The 22,613-nt window shown below is 38.8% G+C and overlaps 1 protein-coding gene and 1 long non-coding RNA gene across 3 annotated transcripts in view; one reads left to right on the plus strand and one right to left on the minus strand.

Moving 5' to 3' along the window:
• Positions 1-15,422, minus strand: part of LOC138442371 (uncharacterized) — a 75,221-nt gene extending 59,799 nt beyond the window's left edge. The window contains exon 1 of one of the 2 annotated variants that reach the window (XR_011257670.1): positions 15,231-15,416. This is a non-coding gene — a long non-coding RNA (uncharacterized lncRNA). Of the gene's footprint in view, positions 1-15,230 lie in introns of both variants that reach the window. The other variant, XR_011257669.1, reaches the window with a different exon arrangement.
• Positions 15,423-15,441: 19 nt separating this feature from the next.
• DDIT4L (DNA damage inducible transcript 4 like) lies at positions 15,442-20,688 on the plus strand. Its single transcript, XM_069593627.1, has 3 exons — positions 15,442-15,751; positions 16,050-16,189; positions 18,077-20,688. The coding sequence occupies exons 2-3, from the start codon at positions 16,099-16,101 to the stop codon at positions 18,565-18,567; spliced, it is 582 nt and encodes a 193-aa protein (XP_069449728.1). The 5' UTR covers positions 15,442-15,751; positions 16,050-16,098; the 3' UTR covers positions 18,568-20,688.
• Positions 20,689-22,613: the final 1,925 nt, after the last annotated feature.

Genomic DNA, 22,613 nt, shown 5'->3' on the forward strand with positions numbered 1-22,613 from the left:
ACTGAGTTAAGACCATATTCTTTAACTACACCAGGTAAGATGAAGGAGCTCAAGGTAGGAATTTAAATTGTGAGAGAATATGACTCACATTTAAGTGATATTCAATTTGCTCCTTTACATGGCTTCCTCAGCACTCGATCTGTATCCCCATCCTTCCCAATCTCATTCCTGACACCGCTTATTCTCCCACTTCCCCCTACCTGCAACCTCCCTCCATCATCATTACACACTCCACTATTCCGTATCTTTCCTACAAACAGTCACTCACAGAGTTACACTGTTCAAATCCTAGCTCTACCACTTACTGCCTGTGTAACCTAAGGCAAGTTTCTAAATCTCTGTGTTCCTCATTCCTCATCCTCAGCCCTAAATTAGGAGCGACACCACTCAATTAATAGGGTCATTATGAAGATGACAAGAAATTATTCATGTGGAACACTTGGGAAGTGCCCACTGGATACTGGCTTTCAATAGTATTAATTTCTCTGTCTATAACATTTATTCCACTCCTCACCCCTTTTTGTATACTCAGTTCCTTTGCATCTTTCAAATAACATTTTAAAGAGGAAATCAAATAACCATATCCTTGACTAGGTCAATATTCTTTTTGTTTATACTATGTCCATTATCATAGGACTTCATGTCCCCTGCTGCTGGTTTCAACATATTGCTTTCTCCCACTAAACTGTTAGCTCCATGAAGATAAATCCCATATCTACACTGTTGTCCATTTTACTCTCACCCTTCACCAACACTTAGCACATGTGACCTCAGTTGCTTCCGTCACGTTTGACTGTTTGCAACCTCACTGACTGTACAGCCCACCAGGCTCCTCTGTCCATGGGTTCTTCAAGCAAAAATACTGGAGGAGGTTGTCATGCCCTCCTCCAGGGGATCTTCCTGACCCAGGGATCAAACCCATGTCTCTTACATCTCCTGCATTGGCAGGTGGACTCCTTACTGCTAGGGCCACCTGGAAAGCCCATTTGCACAAACCAAGCCCTCAAAATAATTTGTCAAAAGAATGAAAGAATTAATGAATGAAAGTTGACTGGCAAGAGAAACTCACATTTGCTTGAATTTTAATTGTGTTTTAATTTTATTTCAAACATGGTTATGATTTCTTCTACATGCGTAATTGCCTACTCATAGGCATCACTTCTCCTCCACTCCCCAAAATTTCTGTTGCTACTGAAAGAAACAGAATTATGGCAGTTGCTCAATGAAAACAAGTTGAAAAATTATTTAAAATGGAAGCCATGAAAATTGCAAATCCTTCCTTGAACTTTTTCCTTTGTAAACCTCAACACAGAAGGCTGCTTCTAGACCCTAGTATCTGGACCATATGGTCTGTATGTTGCTAACTGCTCTAACTTGCTATTTGCTTTACCAAAGTATATTTAGCTGATTTTACTTTTTAAAAAAGGAAAATATATAACATTGAATTCTTTATTTAAATTTATTATATTTAATCTGTAAAAGCTAAGTAAAACATCATTTTATTTTTACTAAAATCTCTGTTTCATGCTAAGGCTAAACTTAAGTTCTGCTGCTGCTGCTGCTGCTGCTGCTGCTGCTAAGTCGCTTCAGTTGTGTCCGACTCTGTGCAACCCCATGGATGGCAGCCCACCAGGCTTCCCCGTCCCTGGGATTCTCTAGGCAAGAACACTGGAGTGGGTTGCCATTTCCTTCTCCAGTGCATGAAAGTAAAAAGTGAAAGTGAAGTAGCGCAGTCTTGTCTGACTCTTCGCGACCCCATGGACTGCAGCTTACCAGGCTCCTCCGTTCAAGGATTTTCTAGGCAAGAGTACTGGAGTGGGGTGCCACTGAACTAGTTTTCCTCAAAATTTTAGGTTGTTCAATTCACATTATAAGGTTATGTATGGAAATGCTAAGCCCACAGTGAAAGTTATTATGTTTGCAATTATTTAATTCAAAATAATGTTTTTTTAATAACTATTAAATGTGTCTGAAATGTTTTCCTGTTCATGGTAGGAAGTTAGCACAAATATCTAGTAAGTAATTATAGGTACAGAGAAGGCAATGGCACCCCACTCCAGTGTTCTTGCCTGGAGAATCCCAGGGACGGGGGAGCCTGGTGGGCTGCTGTCTTTGGGGTCGCTCAGAGTCGGACACGACTGAAGTGACTTAGCAGCAACAGCGGCAATTATAGGTGAAATGCTCACAATTGCATGATGAATAATGAATAATGACAATCATTAAACCCTAGGGATTCATGTATTTATTCAGCCAATATTTATTAAACATCAAGAAGGTGTTAGACATTGTGCTAAGCAATAGGCATATAACAGCACAGACATGGACTTGGCCTCTTGGAAGAGAATGCTGGCATTAAAGAAATAAACCTCCAAAAAATGTAAATTATATTTATGGTAAAATCTATAAATTAAAAGGATACCAGCAGAGTTAATAACTGAGGGGACCTAATTTAGATTCAAGTGTTAGGAAAGTCTTCTCCAAGGATGCAGTATTTAAAATAAAACTAAGAAAGAATTAACATCAATTCAACACAAACTTTCTCAGAAAATACAAGAGGAGAAAGTACTACATGAATTATTTAATAAGACCAATATTTCCCTGGTACCCAAATCAGACAAAGATAGTATAAGAAAGAAAACTCTAGAAAACATCCCTTATGAAATAGAAGCAAAATCTGTTAACAAAATGTTGTTATTCAGTCGCTCATTCGTGTCCAACTCTTTGCTACCTCATGGACTGCAGCGCCAGGCTTCCCTGTCCTGCACCATCTCCCAGAGCTTGCTCAAACTCATTGAGTCAGCGATGCCATCCAACCATCTCATCCTCTCTCATCCCCTTTTCCTCCTCCCTTTAATCTTTCACAGCATCAGGGTCTTTTCCAATGAGTCAGCTCTTCCCTTCAGGTGGCCAAAGTATTGGAGCTTCAGCTTCAGCATCAGTCCTTACAAAGAATATTCAGGATTGATTTCCTTTAGGATAGACTGGTTTGAACTCCTTGCTCTCCAAGGGACTCTCAAGGGTCTTCTCCAACACCACGGTTCAAAACCATCAATTCTTTGGCACTCTGCCTTCTTTGTTGGCCAACTCTCATATGCACACATGACTACTAGAAAAACCATATCTTTGAGCAGATGGAACTTTGCCATCAAAGTAATGTCTCTGCTTTTTAATATACTGTCTATGTTTGTCATAGCTTAGCAAAATACTAGTAAATTGAACCCAAGTATATGAAAGCAATAATACATCACGAGGAAAGGTAAGGCTGATTCAACATTCTGAAATCAATAGATGTAATTCACTATATCAACAGAGTAAAGCAGAAGATCTCATAATCATCACAAAAGATGTAGAAGAATGTATGTGACAAAATTTAACGTCCATTCATAATAAAAATCCTTTTAGCAAACAAGGATTAGTAGAGAGTTTCCTCAGTGTGATGGAGAGAATCTCCAAAATGTCTCCAGCTAACATTACAGTTTACAATAATGTGAACTGCATGCTTCCCCAAGAGTGAGAACAAGACAAGGATATCCTTTCTCACTACTCACATTCAACATCCCGCCTGAGGATCTGCTCAGTGCGATAAAGGGAAAATTAAAAAATGAAACAAAAGCAGATTGGAATGAATGGAATAAAACTATCTATTTAGGGATAGCATGATTCCTGTGGAGAAAATCCCAAAGAATTTATTTAAAAGTTAGTAGGACTACTAAGTCATTTTAGCAAGAGTTAAAGAACAGGTCAATTTTCTTATATCTTATATTTCTGCATTTTTATAGTATTTCTGTATTTCTATTGCATTTCTATATGCTGCTGCCACTGCTGCTAAGCCGCTTCAGTCGTGTCCGACTCTGTGCAACCCCAGAGACGGCAGCCCACCAGGCTCCCCCTTCCCTGAGATTGTCCAGGCAAGAACACTGGAGTGGGTTGCCATTTCCTTCTCCAATGCATGAAAGTGAAAAGTAAAAGCAAAGTTGCTCAGTCGTGTCTGACTCTTAGCGACCCCATGGACTGCAGCCCACCAGGCTCCTCCGTCCATGGGATTTTCCAGGCAAGAGTACTGGAGTGGGGTGCCATTGCCTTCTCCACTCTATATGCTAGCAATGAACAACTGGAACTTGAAATTTTAAAATAGCATAAAATGTAATATGTATAAATAAAAAAATATATGCAGTTTCTGTAAGCTGAAAACTACAGATGTTTAAAAAAGAAATCAAAGACTTAAATAAATGGAGAACTTGTATCATGTTTATTATTGGAAAACTCAAAGTTGAAAAAATTTTTCTAAACATATCTGTATTCAATGTATTTCTAATCAAATCCCAGAAGACATTTTCTTTTGAAATTAACAAGCTGATTCTAAATTCATATGAAGACACAAAGGAACTAGAAAGCCAAAATAATTTTCAAAGAGAAGAACAAAATTAGAAGACTCACATTACCTGCTTTCAAGACTTGTGATATTGGTAAAAGGCAGGCATATAGATTAATAGAGTACAATAAATACCAAAAATAAAGTGGCATGTATATAGTCAATTGACTTTTCATAAAGATGCAACGGCAATTCCATTAAGGATATTGTTTTCCAACAAATGATGCTAGAGCAACTGGGCATCTATAGGTAAAAAATAATAATTTCAGCCCACGCCATCTATCATATATAAAAAGGAGCTCAAAGTAGATCATACACATAAATGTAAAACTATAAAATTTCTAGAAGAAAACATGGGGAAAATAGTTGTAATCTTGAGTTATATAGAAACTGTTGGATGACACAAAAATATGACTCATGAAAGTACTGACAAATTGGACATTATCATAACTTAAAACTTTTTTCAAAATACACTGCTAAAAGAATTAAAAAGCTACACACTGGTAAAAAATGTTTGCAAAGCATCTATGTAATAGGGGACTTACATCTCAAATTCATAAAGAACCCTCAAGTCTCAATAATAAGAACTCTCAAATTCTCAATAATAATAAAGAACTCTCAAGCCTCAAAAAATCCATTAAAAAGCCAAGGGCAAAAAAATTCAACATATATTTCATCAAATAATACATACATATGACAAGCTCATGAAAAGATGTTGAACAAAATGAGTCATGAATAAAATAAAAATTAATACCATAATGAGATACTATTACCTTCCTATTAGAAGGACTAAAATTAAAAAGAAAAAAGGCAGAGGAATGACAGTATCATATTCTGGCAAAGGTATGGCACACCTGGGAATACTCATATTAATACATTGCTGGGGGGAAGTACAAAACTGGAACCACTTGGGGAAACATTTTGGCAACTTCTTATAAAATTAAACAAACACCATATGACTCAGCAATTCCAGTCTCTTGGTACTTACCTAAGAGAAATGATAATGTATATTAATATACAAATCTGTAAGCAAATATATACACTGAGTTTGCTCATAATCCTCAAAAACTGGAAAAAACCCAAATGTCCTTCAACTCCAAATGGATAGACAAAGCGTGGTACATATATGCAATTGAATAGTACTCAGAAATGGAAAGAACTACTAATACAACAACTTGGACGAATCTCAAATGAATTATGCTAAGCAAAAGAAACAAGAGTCAAAAGTCTACAGACTGTGAATCCATATATGTAACATGTTTGCCCAGGGCTGGGCTTCAGGCAAGAGGTTGATTACAAATACTCACAAGGTAATAATATTTTGTGGTGACGGAACTATTTGTATTGATTGTGGTGGTAATGGTGGGTACATGACTGTAAGAGTTGTTTAAAATTTGAGAATGCTACACTAAATAGAGTAGATTTTAATATATTTAAAGTACAGTAAACCTGATCCCCCAACTTAATAGTTACCATTTACAGAGTATACTTTTAAGAATTTTCAAACCCTCAAGAAAACAGAATATAAGCATATCTATAACCAAATCACTTTGCTGTATACCTGAGACTAACACAATATTATAAAACAACTATACTTCAAATTAAAAAAAAGAATTTTCAAATCCTCATTTATATGCAAAGAAACTGCTATGCTTCCTTTTTTAAGGTGAAGTGGCGAAGATGTAGAATAGTACTGCCTTGTATTTCTTAAAGTGAACAATGACTGCAAACCACATATAGTATTTTAATTTTCTAGTAGTTATATTAAAAAAATTCTAAAAAGAAGTGAAATTAATTCTGATATTTTCTGTAATCCAATATATAAAAATCTTACTACTTCAACATGTAACAGACATAATGTAATTATTAATGAGATGTTTTGCATTCTTTATATTTGATTAAATCTTTGAAATCTGGTGTGTATTTTACACAGCTCACTTTGGATTAGTCACATTTTAAAGTGTTCAATGCAACATGTGTATAGTGGCTATCAATTAGAGCAGACCTAGAACACTCTCAAACCTGCACTTGAACCCATGATCTCTTCCGTACTCAATATGAGTACCAAATTTTCTGATGTACCAAATTTCATTTAACTGAATATTCTACCATGAGTTATAATTTTGCAGTGGTTAAAAGAGGGAAATGTTATTGAATTATTTGAACACTCAAGTAAAAATATAGGCAATTTGTAAATTTTATGTTTAAAAAGATGTCTTTCTCTTTTTAAATGAAGATTTTCTCCTTAAAAGAAACCAAAGGAACTTTGGCCTCAATAAACACAGCAATGTCCTTACATAACCAGAGTACATAACCATAACCATAACATTTGATTGAAAATTCAGTACAAATGGAACTGTAGAAAGAAAAAAAAAAAAAAAACTTTTGCTGCCTTAACCGACCAATCTGAAGTTATAATAATCATTGTAGATACAGCCCTGATACTTTTCCAAAACTGGGAATTAGGAAAACTTTGATATATTTCTAGTTTTTCCTGAGAATTGTGATTAATACATTCCACTTACAGTTTCTCCCTTTTCAAAATAGGACAATACATTTCCTACCATGAATGAATGAAATTGCAACTCCAGCCAATAGGTTTTCAGAGCATGTTAAAACTATATAAAAAGGCATAGAAAATGCTTAAAATAGTTATGAAGTGAACAAATGTTGGAGAGCCTGTGAGAAGAGAAATTCTCATACTTTATTGGTGGGTCCCCAAAACTGTACAACCTCTGAAAAAGATAATTGATCAAGATCTTTCAAAACTATATTTTGCATAGTTGTCTTTGGTTTCAAAAGCCCCTCCTCTAGAATTTATCTTAATTTTTCCCACATTCAAAGTGACTTCTGAATAAGATTATTCATTAAAGAATTGTATGTAACTATAAAATATCTATCAATAATCAAAATATCCCTTGTAATGTACAGGTGAGATGAAAATCTATAAGGCAGAACACTAGTACTTTATAGGCTAGAGAGAATAATTATAAGTTCATACACAAAGAACTCTTAAGTTTTATATTCAGTGCAAAAAGGCAATGAGAAGAACACACAGTTTTTTCCTTTAGAGTGAAAAAAGTGAAAATGAGAATATATATTAGTATTATTTCCATAAAGAAATTCTAGAAGAAAGCATAAAAACTAATAAAAGTGGTTACTTCCAGGCAGGGGGTACAAAGAATGATATGAATGAGAAGTAGCAACAGGAATTTGATTTTTCACTTTGCAGCTTTTAAATTGTTTGTAAAGTCAAAGTCAATTATACTTTATTAATGCATTTTGAGTTTTCTGGACCTGCCTCAGTAATACTTCCCCTAGGTTACTTAAGAGTAAGATAAAAGTGTAAAGATCATTATTTTAAAACTAATTTTTACAATTAAACTTGTAAGATTCTACCTACATAATTTCTTACAAGGCTTATATCTTTGTAATGTGTATTTAAAATAGATTACTGATTTAGAAAATATAAATACATTTCTTATTTATGGAGTTTTCATAGTAACTGTGCACTGGAAATGGAACTCTTACATTAGATATAAATGCTAAAATAGGGTGTCCAAGAAAACCACATTATGATGTGTAAATTGAATGAAACAAAAAATTAACATATTTTTAGAAGTATAACTAAGCAATATTACTGCTTTTTTGTTTACTGTTTAGCTTAGTATGTGATATTTATGCTTTATTCCACCAAGAAGTAGGTTACTTTCATTTCAGTCCCACTTCCCCTCACCATACTCATCCTCCCACTCCATAGACCCAATGCTTATGTCAAAGATGGTGAATTCTGTGCAATGTTGAGATTCCAGGAGTGGGGTGGGGATGAAGACAGCCTCCCTCTAGTCATTGTTTGCCCACAACATATCCATCACTTGTGCCATCAGCATCCATCTGCTCTGGCCATTTCCTGCTTCTGAATGGTCCTCAGCGTGCAGCGAGAATCTTTTTCAAATATGGGAAGTCTGCCCAGTTCCTCTGTAGTATCTGCCGCCTGCTAGACACTGCCAAAAAGTCAGACCTTTGTCTCTATTGCTCTGGAATCCATAAATAACTCTCTCCTCCTCCCAGCTGGGTGAATCTCTTTTTTAGTTTTTCAATACTTCTGGGTGATTCTGCTACCTTATCCTGTGCCCAGGTCAGAGACCAAGTCCGTGTGAAAGCTATATGTGGGGCCAGGTCTTCTAATTCTCCCACCAGTATACCCTTTATTATCCATTATCTGCAAAGTAAAATTTACTACAACCTCAAAAGCCCAACACAGCACATGACAAATTAGTTGCTTAAATAGAATGTGCTTTTACTTACGTGTGCAAATTCACATAAGCTATGTGTGTTTAGATGGCCACCTTTGACTGAGTTCTTCATATGTACAAATTATGTTGCCAGAAACGTAACATGTTGTTTCATTGAATGTTCTACATTACAGATGAGGAGGCTGACATTCAAAGGATTTCAGTTAATTTCAGGATGCCTATCTGTGGCAGATCCAGGATTTGAAGCCTAGCCTGACTGAGTCACAGCCTTTAGTCAAATCACTGGGGTGTGCTGTTCCCCTCCACATATGGAGGTGAGCACTGTCTTGCTTTTAGCATATGGAGGTCTAAATCTACTGCCAAAGTAATTATGCATTGCTACAAATAATTTTCTAAGTACCACTTATTGCTCAACTTGATACAATGCATCAATAATGTCACACAACTTCAGTGTGCGTCCAGGTATATTGACATCTCCCAAAAGGCTGCTTCAGCAATTTATGATTTAGAACCTCTGTTACTGTGTATCATTTATTAAAATAGTTCTTAACCACAGCACAATATTTCAAAACATCAAGTCAATGTTTTAAAGTATATTTTATGATATGATTTCAGAAGAAGAGATGAAAACTTGCATAACTGTACTTACCGTCTCCAGTAAATTTGGAGGTAATAAGACATATATCTTTCTATACTACTCCCTTCCTTCCAAATTTGTTGTTTCCAAATTCAACATTCCCCCAATCAATCATTTTAAATACATTTTACAATTTAAGCCCATTTCTTTTTTTATATAACTGGCTTCCATTTCATCAAGATTAAAAACAATTTAGAGTTTGATAGTGTGTCAAGTTTATTAAATAGGATTTTATTTTTCTATAATATTATTCATAGCTGTGCATGATTTCTTGAGCCAAGCCCAAGGTCTTGATGGCCAGTAGGAGCTATGGAGACTCCACAAACATTTGCCCAGCTGGGAACCACCTTTCATCAAGGCCAGGCCTTATTATAGAGTAGGAACTCAATAAATACTTTTTATTAATTGGCCCAGAAAAAGTTTTACAAATACTTAGATCATCTTATTGTTTTGTTTATTCTCTATAATTAAAAGCACAGCTTCCCGAGACTTTCCTGATAGTCCAGTGGCTAAGACTCCATGCTCCCAAAGCAGGGAGCCCATGTTCCATCCCTGGTCAGGAAACTAGATCCCCTATGCCACAGTTAAGAGTTCGTATGCTGCAATTAAAGATTTCACATGTTGCAACTAAGACTTGATACAGCCAAATAAATAAATACTTTTTTAAAAAAGCAGAGCTTCCCAGAATTTAATTGCATACCATATGAATCACCTAGGAGTCTTTTTAAAAAGCAGATTCTGCTTGAGTTGGATTGAGGACTGAGGTTCTGCATTTCTTAGGAGCTCCTAAGTAATGTTCATGCTACTGGTCCATGAAACAAGGTGACTAGCAACGCTATAAAACCTCCTTCAGAACATATTAGTGCTTATATCATTGCACTGCCACAGTGCACTGTAGCTCTCCTAACTTGGCTCATTAATTGTAATCTTATATTAATTTGTCTGCACATCTTTCTAAACTACAATCTCTAGGATATAGAGACTCTTGCATTCTCTGTGCCTGGCAGAGAATCAATATTCAATAAATACTTCTGAATGTCAACCAACCAATGAATGAATGTGTAACAAAGATACACTTTTATACACACCTTAAACAGACATCACACTCCTCAAGCTACCTTTTCATAACAAGATCACTGGGGCATTGGGATTTTCAAGATCAGAGCAAAATACACAGTTCTAATCATGGCTGATGTTTATTGAGCCCATTGTGTATTAACTCATTTAATCCCCACAAAGGCCCTTCATAAGGTCAAGTTATTACAATTCCCATTTTAAACACAGAAATGGAGTCACAGAAATGGAGTCACAGAAACGTTAAAGACCTTGCTGATGTCTATACTGCTAGTCTGTGTCATTGCTGGGATATGCACCTAAATAGTCAGGCTCCACAGTCCATGTGTTTAACTACTACACCATAAATATCAAAAACTGGAACCTCTCTGTGACTTTGTCAAGCTTTTTCATTTTAATATACTTGACATCTGCAAAATTGGGATCAGATATATTCTAAAGGCTACTCTGCAGAAACCCCATCTAGTCCATTGGGCATTCTTGGGATTTAATTCTCTTCTCATACTATCTCCCAAATTTATGCCATAAAGCAAATTATAACTTTTCTGGGAAACAAATGTAAACAACAAAAGCTGTACAAAGCTCGTCCACCAGAATAGGACACTAGGCTGGCAAAGGAAGGGGGAACAATGAAGGACCAGCACCTACATGAATGCATAGCTTTATTTATAAGAATTCCAAAGAAAAGGTATGACATTCTGGTATTCTCAAATTTGGGGCTTGCCAAGGTTTTAAGTTGCATCCCTAGAAAAAAGTCAAGGACATCCTCCACATTCTTGGCTGACATTCCCTTATGTAGGCACCTGAATTCGAAACTTTTGCATAATTAAGGAAAAGTAGAGACTGTGTGCTTTTAAACATATCAGCTTGCTTTATTTAAAAGGAGATAATACACACCATTGTTTATTAGGAGAAAAAAGTCATACAACTATTTTAAGAGATAAGTCACTATGGGAACCATTTCTCTGCTTGAATTTAGAGAAGTGAAGCCTTCTGCTACTGGAAAATTCTCTCAGCTTTTAGCAGCAGTAGATATTATATTATTTTATATTGGACCTTTTTTTTGCCTTATACTTAATAATTAAGTCTCCATGTTACTTAATGGAAAATCTTTCAATATATCATAGAATAACTCATATTGCATATTTAATGATGAAATGGAAATTTTATTGGGTGGAACATCCTCAAAGACAAATAAAAATAATGATGAACTATCTCATCCAGAATGTCATACTTATCTTGATACAACTGGATGGTTTTACAGTCAATGATTCTAAATGTCTATAAATTTTATTTTTTTCCAGGAAACCATTTTCTAGATTATGAAGCATTAATCAGGTAACTTTTTATCCACAATATTTTCTTACATATCATTGGGAGATATCCTTCACCACTCCCCAAAACAGTTATGCACATATTCTAATAAAAAAGTTCTTCCTAATCAGTGGCAAATATTTTCTAGATTTCCTAAAAACATTAAAGACCATAAATTGTGTTCTACCTTAGCAATACTTCTCTAACCCCATGTAGCCCCTCTAGCATTGACTTCATTGAACCAGAAAACTACAATTTCAAGATAACAATAAAATCAACAACAATAACTATCACTTATTAAGTACTTGCTGTGTAACAGGCTCTGTTCTAAGACCTCACATGAGGGTTAGAATTTAGCACAACTAAGGAAAGCTAGAGACAGTGTGAAATCAAAGATCTCAGATTTATTTTATTAAAAAAGGGATAATATTTTAAATTGATTATAAGGGTTTCTCTTTTAATCCTCACAACAACTTTATGAGTTTGATAAGGGGCTTTGGATATTGCACAGATCAACTTTCATATTCTGTAAATCCTCCCTGAACCTATTGTACAGATTAAGAAACACAGTCATTTTCCCCTCCAGTGTCATAGTTTATGAAATGAAATAAGCAATGCACTGAATGTAAATGTATTAATAAGAGCTCAGGAACAATGGTACACATTGGATAAAAAGAGAAAACAGGCTGGCAAAACAAGTAATAAATATTCAACACTCTAAATCACAAATGCACAAGATACCAATATTTCCTATAACAATACATTAAAACATCATATTGTCTGTCTTTTTTACAAAATCGCTGGTAGTTTAAATTTGCACTTTATGTAAGCAGTGATATTATAAATACTATATTTATACACGAGGAAGCATGGAACTTAAATATTTGTGTATGCATCAGATGAATATACTGTTGCCATTCATTGCTGCTATTTCTCTTTTTTGTGGGAGACAGATAAGTAAATTATAGTAATAATAAAAAAGCAAGCATGCTTAAGTTAAAGTCCTTGCCTATGATTTTGGTAGCTTGTTATAGTACATTGGTGTATGAAAGTTAATCAATTATTTAACAATTATATTTTCTCTTCATATACAATGGTTATTTCCAGCAAACACCCTCACTATCTTTATAATGTTAATTAGAAAGGATATAACAAACCAGCAATGAAATAAACTTCATCACTGTATCTGGTAAACACCTGAGGTACGCCAATGTGATCAACTTTCAGTTATAAGCAATTAAGCGTATTCACAACAGTACAAACTCTAACACGCTATCTTGTGACAAGACTATTGTGGCACTTACTAACAGTTTTTCCTAATTCTATTCTATAGTTCCTTTGGAAAAATCAGCTCTGTTCATTTAACCCTGAAAAACATGCAAACCAGAGACAGAATGAATTTTTTACCTTTTTAAGTAGATTTTTTAAAGACAATTTCCATTCATTACCCCAGGAACTGTGTTCTATATCAGTAATTTCTTATGTTCTATAATTTCTGAAAGCAAGGCCCTTTCAGCTAAAAAATTACATTATTCATCTTTCATACATAAGTAAATTATTTTCTGTGGTAAAATCCCCAAGGACTTGGCAAAATTTCAGTTACTCAGGTGAGCTGAGAGTAGCTGCTATAAGGTTCAATAATCTTTCTGGCCCTTTGGGAGTACTTAATTTACGGGTGCGTGCTCAGTGACTCAGTGTCTTGATTCTTTGCAAACCCATGTACTATAACCCTCCAGGCTCCTCTGTCCATGGAATTCTCCAGACAAGAATACTGGAGTGAGTTGCTATTTCCTCCTCCAGGGGATCTTCCCCACCCAGGGATCTCTAACCAGCATCTCTTGCTTGGCGGGCAGATTCTTTACCACTGAGCCACTTGAGAAGCCCTATGCCTAAACACCCTAAGGAAACTGAAACGGGTCATTTCTTTACTTCACTAGTATAGGTTCACATCACTTTTTATATCAATCCGAATTACTCTCCTTAGAAGCAGGTGAGCCTCATTAGCCCTGGCACCCAGATAAGGAGAGTAGTGTCCTAACCCTACCCCCAGCTGCCAGGCAGCTGCCCTCCCCAACTTGACCATCCATTGGTCCTGACCACACTTGCCACTGCAAGTGTTTGGCTTAAAGTGGCTTGTCTATTTGGCCCTTTTCTACTGCTGAAGTAGAAGTGGAAATCTGCCTATCAGCATCTCCTCCCTTGGCTCCCTGACCTTCAGGCAGCACGCAGCTGCCTAAGCCGAGTTAAAAATGGACTGTCAAGCTGGCTTTCTGCTGCTCTGCCTCCCAGTGTCCTTCTACTGATCTGTTTATCACGCCTTCCTTACCCCTTCCGCTGTTGTTTTACTTCAGAAGAGTTTTCAGTCTGGCCAGCTGAAACTGCTTCTCAAGGCCCTAACCCTACACAGATCCTTGTAGATTATAGGATTGAGAGCCAAGGGTAGCACCTCCTACTTATAGAGAGTCTTCTCCCTGAAGCATCCCCTCCGTTTCCTCTCCTGACCCACCACTGTCATTGGGAAAGCTCCCTCTGACCAGATCATCTCCTACTGGCACACCAGGGAGTGAACAGGCAGGCTTAGGCACTGTGGAAGAACACAGAATGTGTAGCTTCTTGCTGATGGCTTGTGCCAGGGTGTTGACCCTGCCGCACTCCTCTGTTCCACTGTGCGCTCAGGTTCAGAACAGGACATCAAGCTTCACAGGGATATAAAACACTGTATCTTCATTCCCTCAAGCCCCTCAAGACTGCCCATGCCCAAGTTCCTTCCCCTAATGGGGCTGGCCAGGAGCTTCTGTCTCTGAGAACCACAACTGCTCCCAGAAACCTAGACGGGTCGTGGAAGCAGCTAAAACCCCAATTTTTTTTTTTTAATTGCAGGAAGGGCAGAAGACCTAAACAGACATTCTTCTTTAGAAGACATACAGATGGCTAATAAACACATGAAAAGTGTGCTCAACAACATTCATTATTAGAGAAATGCAAATCAAAACTACAATGGAGTATCACCTCACACTGGTTTGAATGGTCACCATCAAAAATATATACAAACAATAGTGCCAGAGAGGGTGTGAAGAAAAGGAAACCCTCTTGCATTGTTGGAGGAAATGTAAATTGATACCGCCACTATAGAGATTCTGTTTAAAAAAAAAAAAAAAAACTAGGAATAAAACTACCAACTAAAGGTTTTGTTTAGTTTCTTGGCAAACTTCATTCAAGCTGCTGGCTCTCTGGAGCCAGGTCTAATTGGAAGAGTAACAGGCTCACCCTTCTCCCGGAGAAAACGCGTTAGTCATAGATGAAACGCTAGGAAGGTGCCGAGAAGACCCCAGGCTGGGGAGCCTCGGATGCGGGAAGGCAAGCTAGAGCCGACCGCGTGCGGGAAAGGAGTACAGAAACCTTGGGACGCGAAGCGGATTAGAATTAATTCCGTCAGAGGCCAGCACTAAGTGCATAAATGGTGCCCGTTGAACAGATAAACATTTAAGCACAGTGTTCGGCATGTCAGAGCAAAGACTCGGGTCACGGTCATAGACAAAGTCAGAAAGATTCCCGCTTCTCCGGGACAGAACCTCACCAAGGCCATCAGGAGCGTGAGTGTGTGTGCACACGCTGGGGAGAGGGGTCGCACCCAAGAATCCAGGTTGGTGGCGGAGGCGAGCGATCAGTTTGGGGCGAGTCGTGCACCCAGGATTGCACTCGTGGTGACCCGTGGCCCACCGCAAAAAACAACAGGTGTCAACCCTACCGCAAACTTTTCCTTAACTCCCAGCGGCTCGCCTGGGGCTGCTGGAAGTGTGCGGGTGGAGATGCAACCCGACCCCGGGGAGGCGGGGCGCGGGCCCGGGGCGGGGCGGTTCAGGTGGGCGGGCCGGGACCGGGAGAGGAGGCTGGGCATATAAAGTGCTCAAAGCCCCCGCGGCGATGCAGCTTAGTGGAGCCTGAACCTGCGGGGCGGGGAACGAGCAAGGTGCCGGTGGCTGCTTGGGCCCGCAGGTCACTGAGCCCCCGAGGGAGGGGGTTCCTGAAGACCGGGCCGGCCTCGATTTACCCGCTGCTGGACCAGCGAGCACGTCGGCCCCGGCGCACCCCCAGCAAGTGAGGCCGGGGGCTGCCTGGGTGGGAGGAATGGGGCTCCGCTCCTCTGGGCTCAGGGGTGAGCTCCGCGGGGCAAATCGGTTCCGAGTTTTGCCAACTTTGAGTTAGTTGAAGATTGTGGCTGTTAGTTGGCGTCTTTGCTCCCAGGGTTTTGTGAACCTGAGTTGAAGAGGCCGATTCCACCCCTTTGGAAAATGAATGCCTCGCCTTGTTCGCTCCGGGGACGCTGGGCATTTTAGGAACTCCTGCACGTCTTGCTTGCTTTTGCAAATCTGTCCTTCTTGCCTCTTTTTTCTAGCTCCCCGGAAAGGCCGTTCCGCCCCGCGAGGGAAACAGAGCCGTTGACCATGGTTGCAACTGGCAGCTTGAGCAGTAAGAACCCGGCCAGCATTTCAGAGTTGGTGGACCATGGCTTCCACCCGGGGAGCCTGCTAAATGGTGAGTTTCCCAACCGCCTACCTCTCTTCCCTCCAAAGGCCTCATTCCCTGGATGGATTGAGATTGGCAGGCATGCCGTGTGGACCCTCTCCTTGAATTTTGGAGATGCTATAAAATCCATCTTAAAGAGATTCTTTAAAAACAGCATCTTCTGTCTATGATAGTGAGAATCAAAAGAAGCAAAAAATAAAATCCCAAGGGCTACCTGGTCTAGTCTGTGGCTGATAGACTCCTTGGGATTAAAAACTATACAGGCCCCTACCCTACATGGTTGTGAAGTTATGGTGAATTTTAAGTATACAGTTATGTGTATTTTGACAAATGTATTCACCTGTGTAACCAGTACCATCACCTTCTGCCCCCAAAGCCCCACAGACCCATTTGCTGTACCCACTCTACCTCTCCCATGTCTCCAGGGAAACACTGATCTCCTTTTTGTCACTATAGATTACTTTTACCTCTAGAACTACATGCAAATGGAGCATGTAATATGTACTCTCTGTATCTGGTTTCTTTCCCACCGCCTAATGATTTTGAGATCCATTCCATGCTGTTGATTCTATCAGTATGTGTTCATTTTGGTTTGCTGAATAGTATTCTATTTGTGGATATACCCATTATTTCATTTTTTAATGCCAAAGGGAAGCTTTAAAACTGCAGTGATGCTGGACATATTGTCTTGTAATTTTAAACAACAGTGTCTAAATTAACATGCTGTGCTGCCACGCAGAATCTGTGTGGATGTAGATCAATTGCTTAAGATCATTGGGCCTTCCTCATTTAGAAGGTGAAGTGGTTGATGATCTAATTTTATAAGCCAAAGCTCTAAAATTCTCTGTCTTCAACGTAGATTTTTTTTTTAAAAAGAGCCTTATAATTTGGAGTGCATTTGTTTTATTTATTAAAACACACACACACACACACACACACACACACACACAGTGATCTAAGTATATAAGTGATGTAGCAGCCAACAAAGATGCAGAAGGCTTCAGGCAGGGAGCCCACAGGGCATCTGCCTGTGACCTGCTCAGTTGACTGTGTGGTGTGGCATCCTGCCAAGGGGTAGGATTAATTTGGAAGGTAGGTGACCAAATGCAGAGCTATCTCTTTTCCTTTGAGCAAATCTAATTTTGTGTTCCTAGGACTATTTTGTTTTGCTTGGCTCAAAAAAAAAAAAAAAAAAAACCCACCCAGCCAGTTATAAATATCCTTGTGAACCTCAGAAGTCTTCTCTGTGGGCAATTTTTAATCGAAGAGGTTGAAGCTAAAATTGGGATCTACAGGTTATTCCAGTAAAGACTTTTAAAGAAAACACAAATTTAATTGATGTTTAATATAGCTCATCATCAAAGTCATTTTAAGTTCATCACTAAAGAATAATAGCAAAAAAACCCACTGTTTTATAAGAATAAATGAATGAATTCTTAGAAAGTAACAATCCTTAGTCCAAAAATATTATTAACATTTTTAGTCCAAACCTAATGCATAGTCTCTATAAAAGGAAACTTGAAATGCCCCATAAGCAAATCAGGAAGCAAGATAGAAAAGAAAATCACTAGTATTCTAAAATAGCCCTGAATAGATTTGGTTACGTAGTCTTTAAGATTGTGTGTGTACTCACATTAAGTTTATTGAAAAATGGTGATAGGCTACCTACCTATTTATCAATACCTTTATTTCATAGATGAACTTTCAGTGTCAGGTCAGTTGATTTGCTTTGTTACTCAGAAAGTTAACAGCAAAGTGAGGTCAAATGACTTCCAAACAAATATTAGAAGAGTAGATCTGACAGATAGAAATAAACAGTGTTGCCAAACCTGGGTGTGTTTTTCATGCTCCTGGGTTTGTTTGTTTGTTTTCATCTTAAACGTCCATTTTCCACAGATTTTGACTACTGGGATTATGTTGTTCCTGAGCCCAACCTCAATGAGGTGGTATTTGAGGAGACAACTTGCCAGAGTTTGGTAAAAATGCTGGAGAACTGTCTGTCCAAATCTAAGCACACCAAACTTGGCTGCTCCAGAGTCCTTGTTCCTGAGAAACTGACCCAGAGGATTGCTCAAGACGTCCTGAGACTTTCCTCCACGGAGCCCTGTGGTCTGCGGGGCTGTGTTATGCACGTGAACTTGGAAATTGAAAATGTATGTAAAAAGCTGGATAGGATTGTGTGTGATTCTAGCGTGGTGCCCACCTTTGAGCTCACCCTGGTGTTTAAGCAGGAGAACTGCTCATGGACGAGCTTCAGGGATTTTTTCTTTAGTCGAGGTCGCTTCTCCTCTGGCCTCAGGCGAACTCTGATCCTGAGCTCAGGATTCCGACTTGTTAAGAAAAAGCTTTACTCCTTGATTGGCACAACAGTCATTGAAGAGTGCTAAAAGGGAAGCACTTGAAAGAGTCCTTTTTATGATTGGGTAATAAAAACTTCACAGCCGCCCAAAGTCATTGTAGCATGCCTTGCCTGCTCTCCGCAAGGCACACCAAACTGAAATCATCTTCCTTGTGGTTCATATTCACAGCCACCCCAGCTGAAGGGCTTATTTGGGGCTATTGAGAAATGACCAGTACATTGTCTGCATTTACCACAGTTTTTATAAAATGGAATGGAATAGAATAAGAAAAGAAGCAATACACTTTAGTTTTTTATTTCACTCCACAAGTTTTCCAGGTAGTCTTGCTAATAGACTGTAGAAACCCACTTTGCCTAGTTTGATTTTCATATGGCTTTTTTTCTGTAAGTTTTCAGTGTGATCCTCTCAATCACAGAATCTTATATGAATGCTTTTTAGCCCATCGAAATTTCCAAAAGCCCATACTACCCATTTCCTGCCCCTACTCAAATTTGAAGAGTTCTTATACAGGAGGATAGAATTAATCAAGTGGGTGAGCTTAATTAGATTCTAACCTCATGCAAAAGTGAATAAGGAATCTTGCATTGAGAACAGAGTTACAAACTGCTGTTTCTCTGCATCCTCTCCACTCTTCTGTTTCAAAGAGATGGCAAAAACTTGAGCTACCATTTCAGTAACCACAGTATTGTTTTAAATAATATGGTACAATACCTGCTCAGTTTTTCTAGTTCATAAGTATTTATCTTTAAACTAGAAAAATGGAAAATGCTGATTTTTTTTTGCATGTAGTGATTCCTCTTCTATTGAGTGAATGGTGAGTGTATACAAGGATAAGTGAGTTCAGGTTCCTTTCTCATTCACTTGATAATTTAGCTTCATTTTACTTTTACATATACTTAATCTCAGATATCACCATCTCAACATATCAGTGTTGTCTCATCCTTGGCCTTTCCTGGGAACTGAAGGAAACTTCCTTAACCTGAAACTTCAAAGATAGCTGCACACCATTAGTTTTAATTTTTAAGATGGACCTATTTACAAGGTCTCCTTTGGCTATATATATATCTGGTCTATGGGCTTCCCAGGTGGCACTAGTGGTAAAGAACCCACCTGCCAATGCTTAAGACATAAAAGACTTGAGTTTAATCCCTGGATTGGGAAGCTCTCCTGGAGGAGGGCATGGCAACCCACTCTAGTATTCTTGCCTGGAGAATCCCATGGACAGAAGAGCCTGGAAGCCTACAGTCCATGGGGTCACACAGAATTGGACATTACTGAAGCAACTTGGTGCACACACACATCTGGTTTATAGTACAGAGAATGAAAATTGTGATCTGGATAACCAGTGCATGCACACCCAGCTTTCTTCATCCTTGGACACCTGTCTCAAGGGAACAATAAAGGCCTTTATTTTTTTCTCTTGTTCCAACTAGCTAGATCCTTATCTTTTGATGCTAAGGAGAGAGCATAGCCCACATTATAATGTTCATTCAGGAAGGCCTTCACATCCTTGCTGTCGGTCATGGATAAGGAGCTTATTTCAGTCTCCTGCCCAAGCTATTGGCAGGACTTTACATACCTGAGGCCAGCATTGTAGGGACCATGGCTTCATCCTGCTGCTGCTGCTAAGTTGCCTCAGTCTTGTCCGACTCTGTGCAACCCCATAGACAGCAGCCCACAAGGTTCCCCCGTCCTTGGCATCCTCCAGGCAAAAACACTGGAGTGGGTTGCCATTGCCTTCTCCAGCTTCCTCCTAGTGTAATTCAAAGAAGGTGTGATCCTGTTTCTAATCCCATAAATAATGTAAAATTTCACTATTCAAATCAGCCAGTGTTCCAACAAACGGAACTCTTCAAGTGCTTGGAAAGATAGTGCAAAGCGAATCTTACCAGACTGGGCCAAGATCAGTTGAGTTGGTATTGCATGTCTGTTATTGCCTAGGGCTCTGAAGGTCATTGTGATTCTGTGGGTGAGGAATCTGGCCTGCATGTAGAATTGTTGTCCTTTCCCCACTAACAGTTGTCTTTGACCCTCTTGTCTTTTATACTCACAAAATAGTGATGGCTTTATAGAGACCCTTAAATTAATATTCCTGTTAAAGGAAATTAAGTTTGTCAATTTTGACAATAAAGTAGCATATATTTTTAATTCTCTTGTCCACTTTGTCTTTTCTGAGTTATGCAATGATCACCTTAAAATATATTTGACAGTATTTGAGGGAAGCTTTTAGAACAAGTATTCATCTCCATTTTGACAAAGGCTATTTGTACCCTTCATTATAACATTCTAGTTGTAAATTGCATGTGCTTATGTGTCAGACTTTATTTTGGGGGGCTCCAAAATCACTGCAGATGGTGATTGCTGCCATGAAATTAAAAGACGCTTACTCCTTGGAAGAAAAGTTATGACCAGCCTAGATAGCATATTCAAAAGCAGAGATATTACTTTGCCAACAAAGGTCCGTCTGGTCAAGGCTGTGGTTTTTCCAGTAGTCTGTATGGATGTGAGAGTTGGACTGTGAAGAAAGCTGAGCACCAAAGAATTGATGCTTTTGAGCTGTGGTGTTGGAGAAGACTCTTGAGAGTACCTGGACTGCAAGGAGATCCAAACAGTCCATCCTAAAGGAGATCAGTCCTGGATGTTCATTGGAAAGACTGATGCTAAGCTGAAACTCCAGTACTTTGGCCACCTGATGTGAAGAGTTGACTCATTGGAAAAGACTCTGATGCTGGGAGGGATTGGGGGCAGGAGGAGAAGGGGATGAAAGAGGATGAGATGGCTGGATGGCATCATCGACTTGATGGACATGAATCTGAGTGAACTCTGGGAGTTGGTGATGGACAGGGAGGCCTGGCGTGCTGTGATTCATGGGGTCGCAAAGAGTCGGACACGACTGAGCGACTGAACTGAACTGGCTAGTGTGAGAGTCATTCACGTCAAGGTTTTCAAATACAACAACACTTCTCACGGAAGACATTAGTTATTTAAGCTCCTTGGTCTACTGTCTTAAAAGAAACCTCGCTGTGCATAGGCTTCTTCTGTAGTTTTCCTAATACCCGGATACAAATACATCAGATGGTAAGACCAGGATATATTTTAATTTTTACCAGAATATCCTATTAGAGCAACATATCTCTAATTCCACAATTATTCATCAATTTGAATTTTTAATCTTGTCCACCTATCTTTTCTGTCTCCTCAAATATATGTCATTAGTTCGGATTTCTCACACTATATAACCCACATTTAATAAGACTTACTACATCTAGGCTGCCTAACTGTTCGAGGTGCTTTACATAAACCATCTCATTTACTCCTCATATCAGCCCTGTGCAATGAGATCATTATCATCTCCATCTTATGGCTAAATGAGCAGACACAGAGAGGTTAAGTAACTTGCCCAACACACCAAGTTATGCAAGAGAGCCAAGGTATAAAACCAAGCTGCTCTGCGGGGTCTTCTCTGGTGGTCCAGTGCCTGGTCAGGGAGTTGGATCCCATGTGTCACAGCTAAGAGTTTGAAAGTCCCAACTGAAAGATCCTCTCAGGCTATAACTAGAGATGATTCTGTGTGCCACAATTAAGATGAATTACAGACCAAAAAAAAAAAGCTGGTTTCAAGCTGTGCTCACAATGCTGCTTCCAACTGCTCTAGGGAGCATAGACATCTTATCTGTATCAGTGAAGGACTGTAAAAACAACATCAGAAACATTTGCCCTTAAGTTCAAAGAATTCCTAATGTGATTTCTTTTCAGGTAGAAAAGAATGAGGAAACTCCTGACAGTATTCACCATTCATTAGAACAGAACTGTGCCTAGAATAAAAATCCTGAATATTTGAAAGACATGCGTTTCAATCCTGGCACCGTTACACCTGTTTTTTGCAGTTGACCTGGTTACTTTCTCACGTACCTTCATGCACTTGGCTCTCAATCGTCTGTGTCGGTTTAAACAAGTGATAATAAAAACTAACGTCCAAGGCACACTAGTAGCAGATGAGGAGGGAGAGATACACGAAGATGAACTGGGAGGAGGATCATGGGATGTTTAAAATCCCAGACTCCTGGCTAGAC

This window comes from Ovis canadensis, chromosome 6 (assembly GCF_042477335.2).
Source record: "Ovis canadensis isolate MfBH-ARS-UI-01 breed Bighorn chromosome 6, ARS-UI_OviCan_v2, whole genome shotgun sequence".
In the NCBI taxonomy this organism is placed as follows: domain Eukaryota; kingdom Metazoa; phylum Chordata; class Mammalia; order Artiodactyla; family Bovidae; genus Ovis; species Ovis canadensis.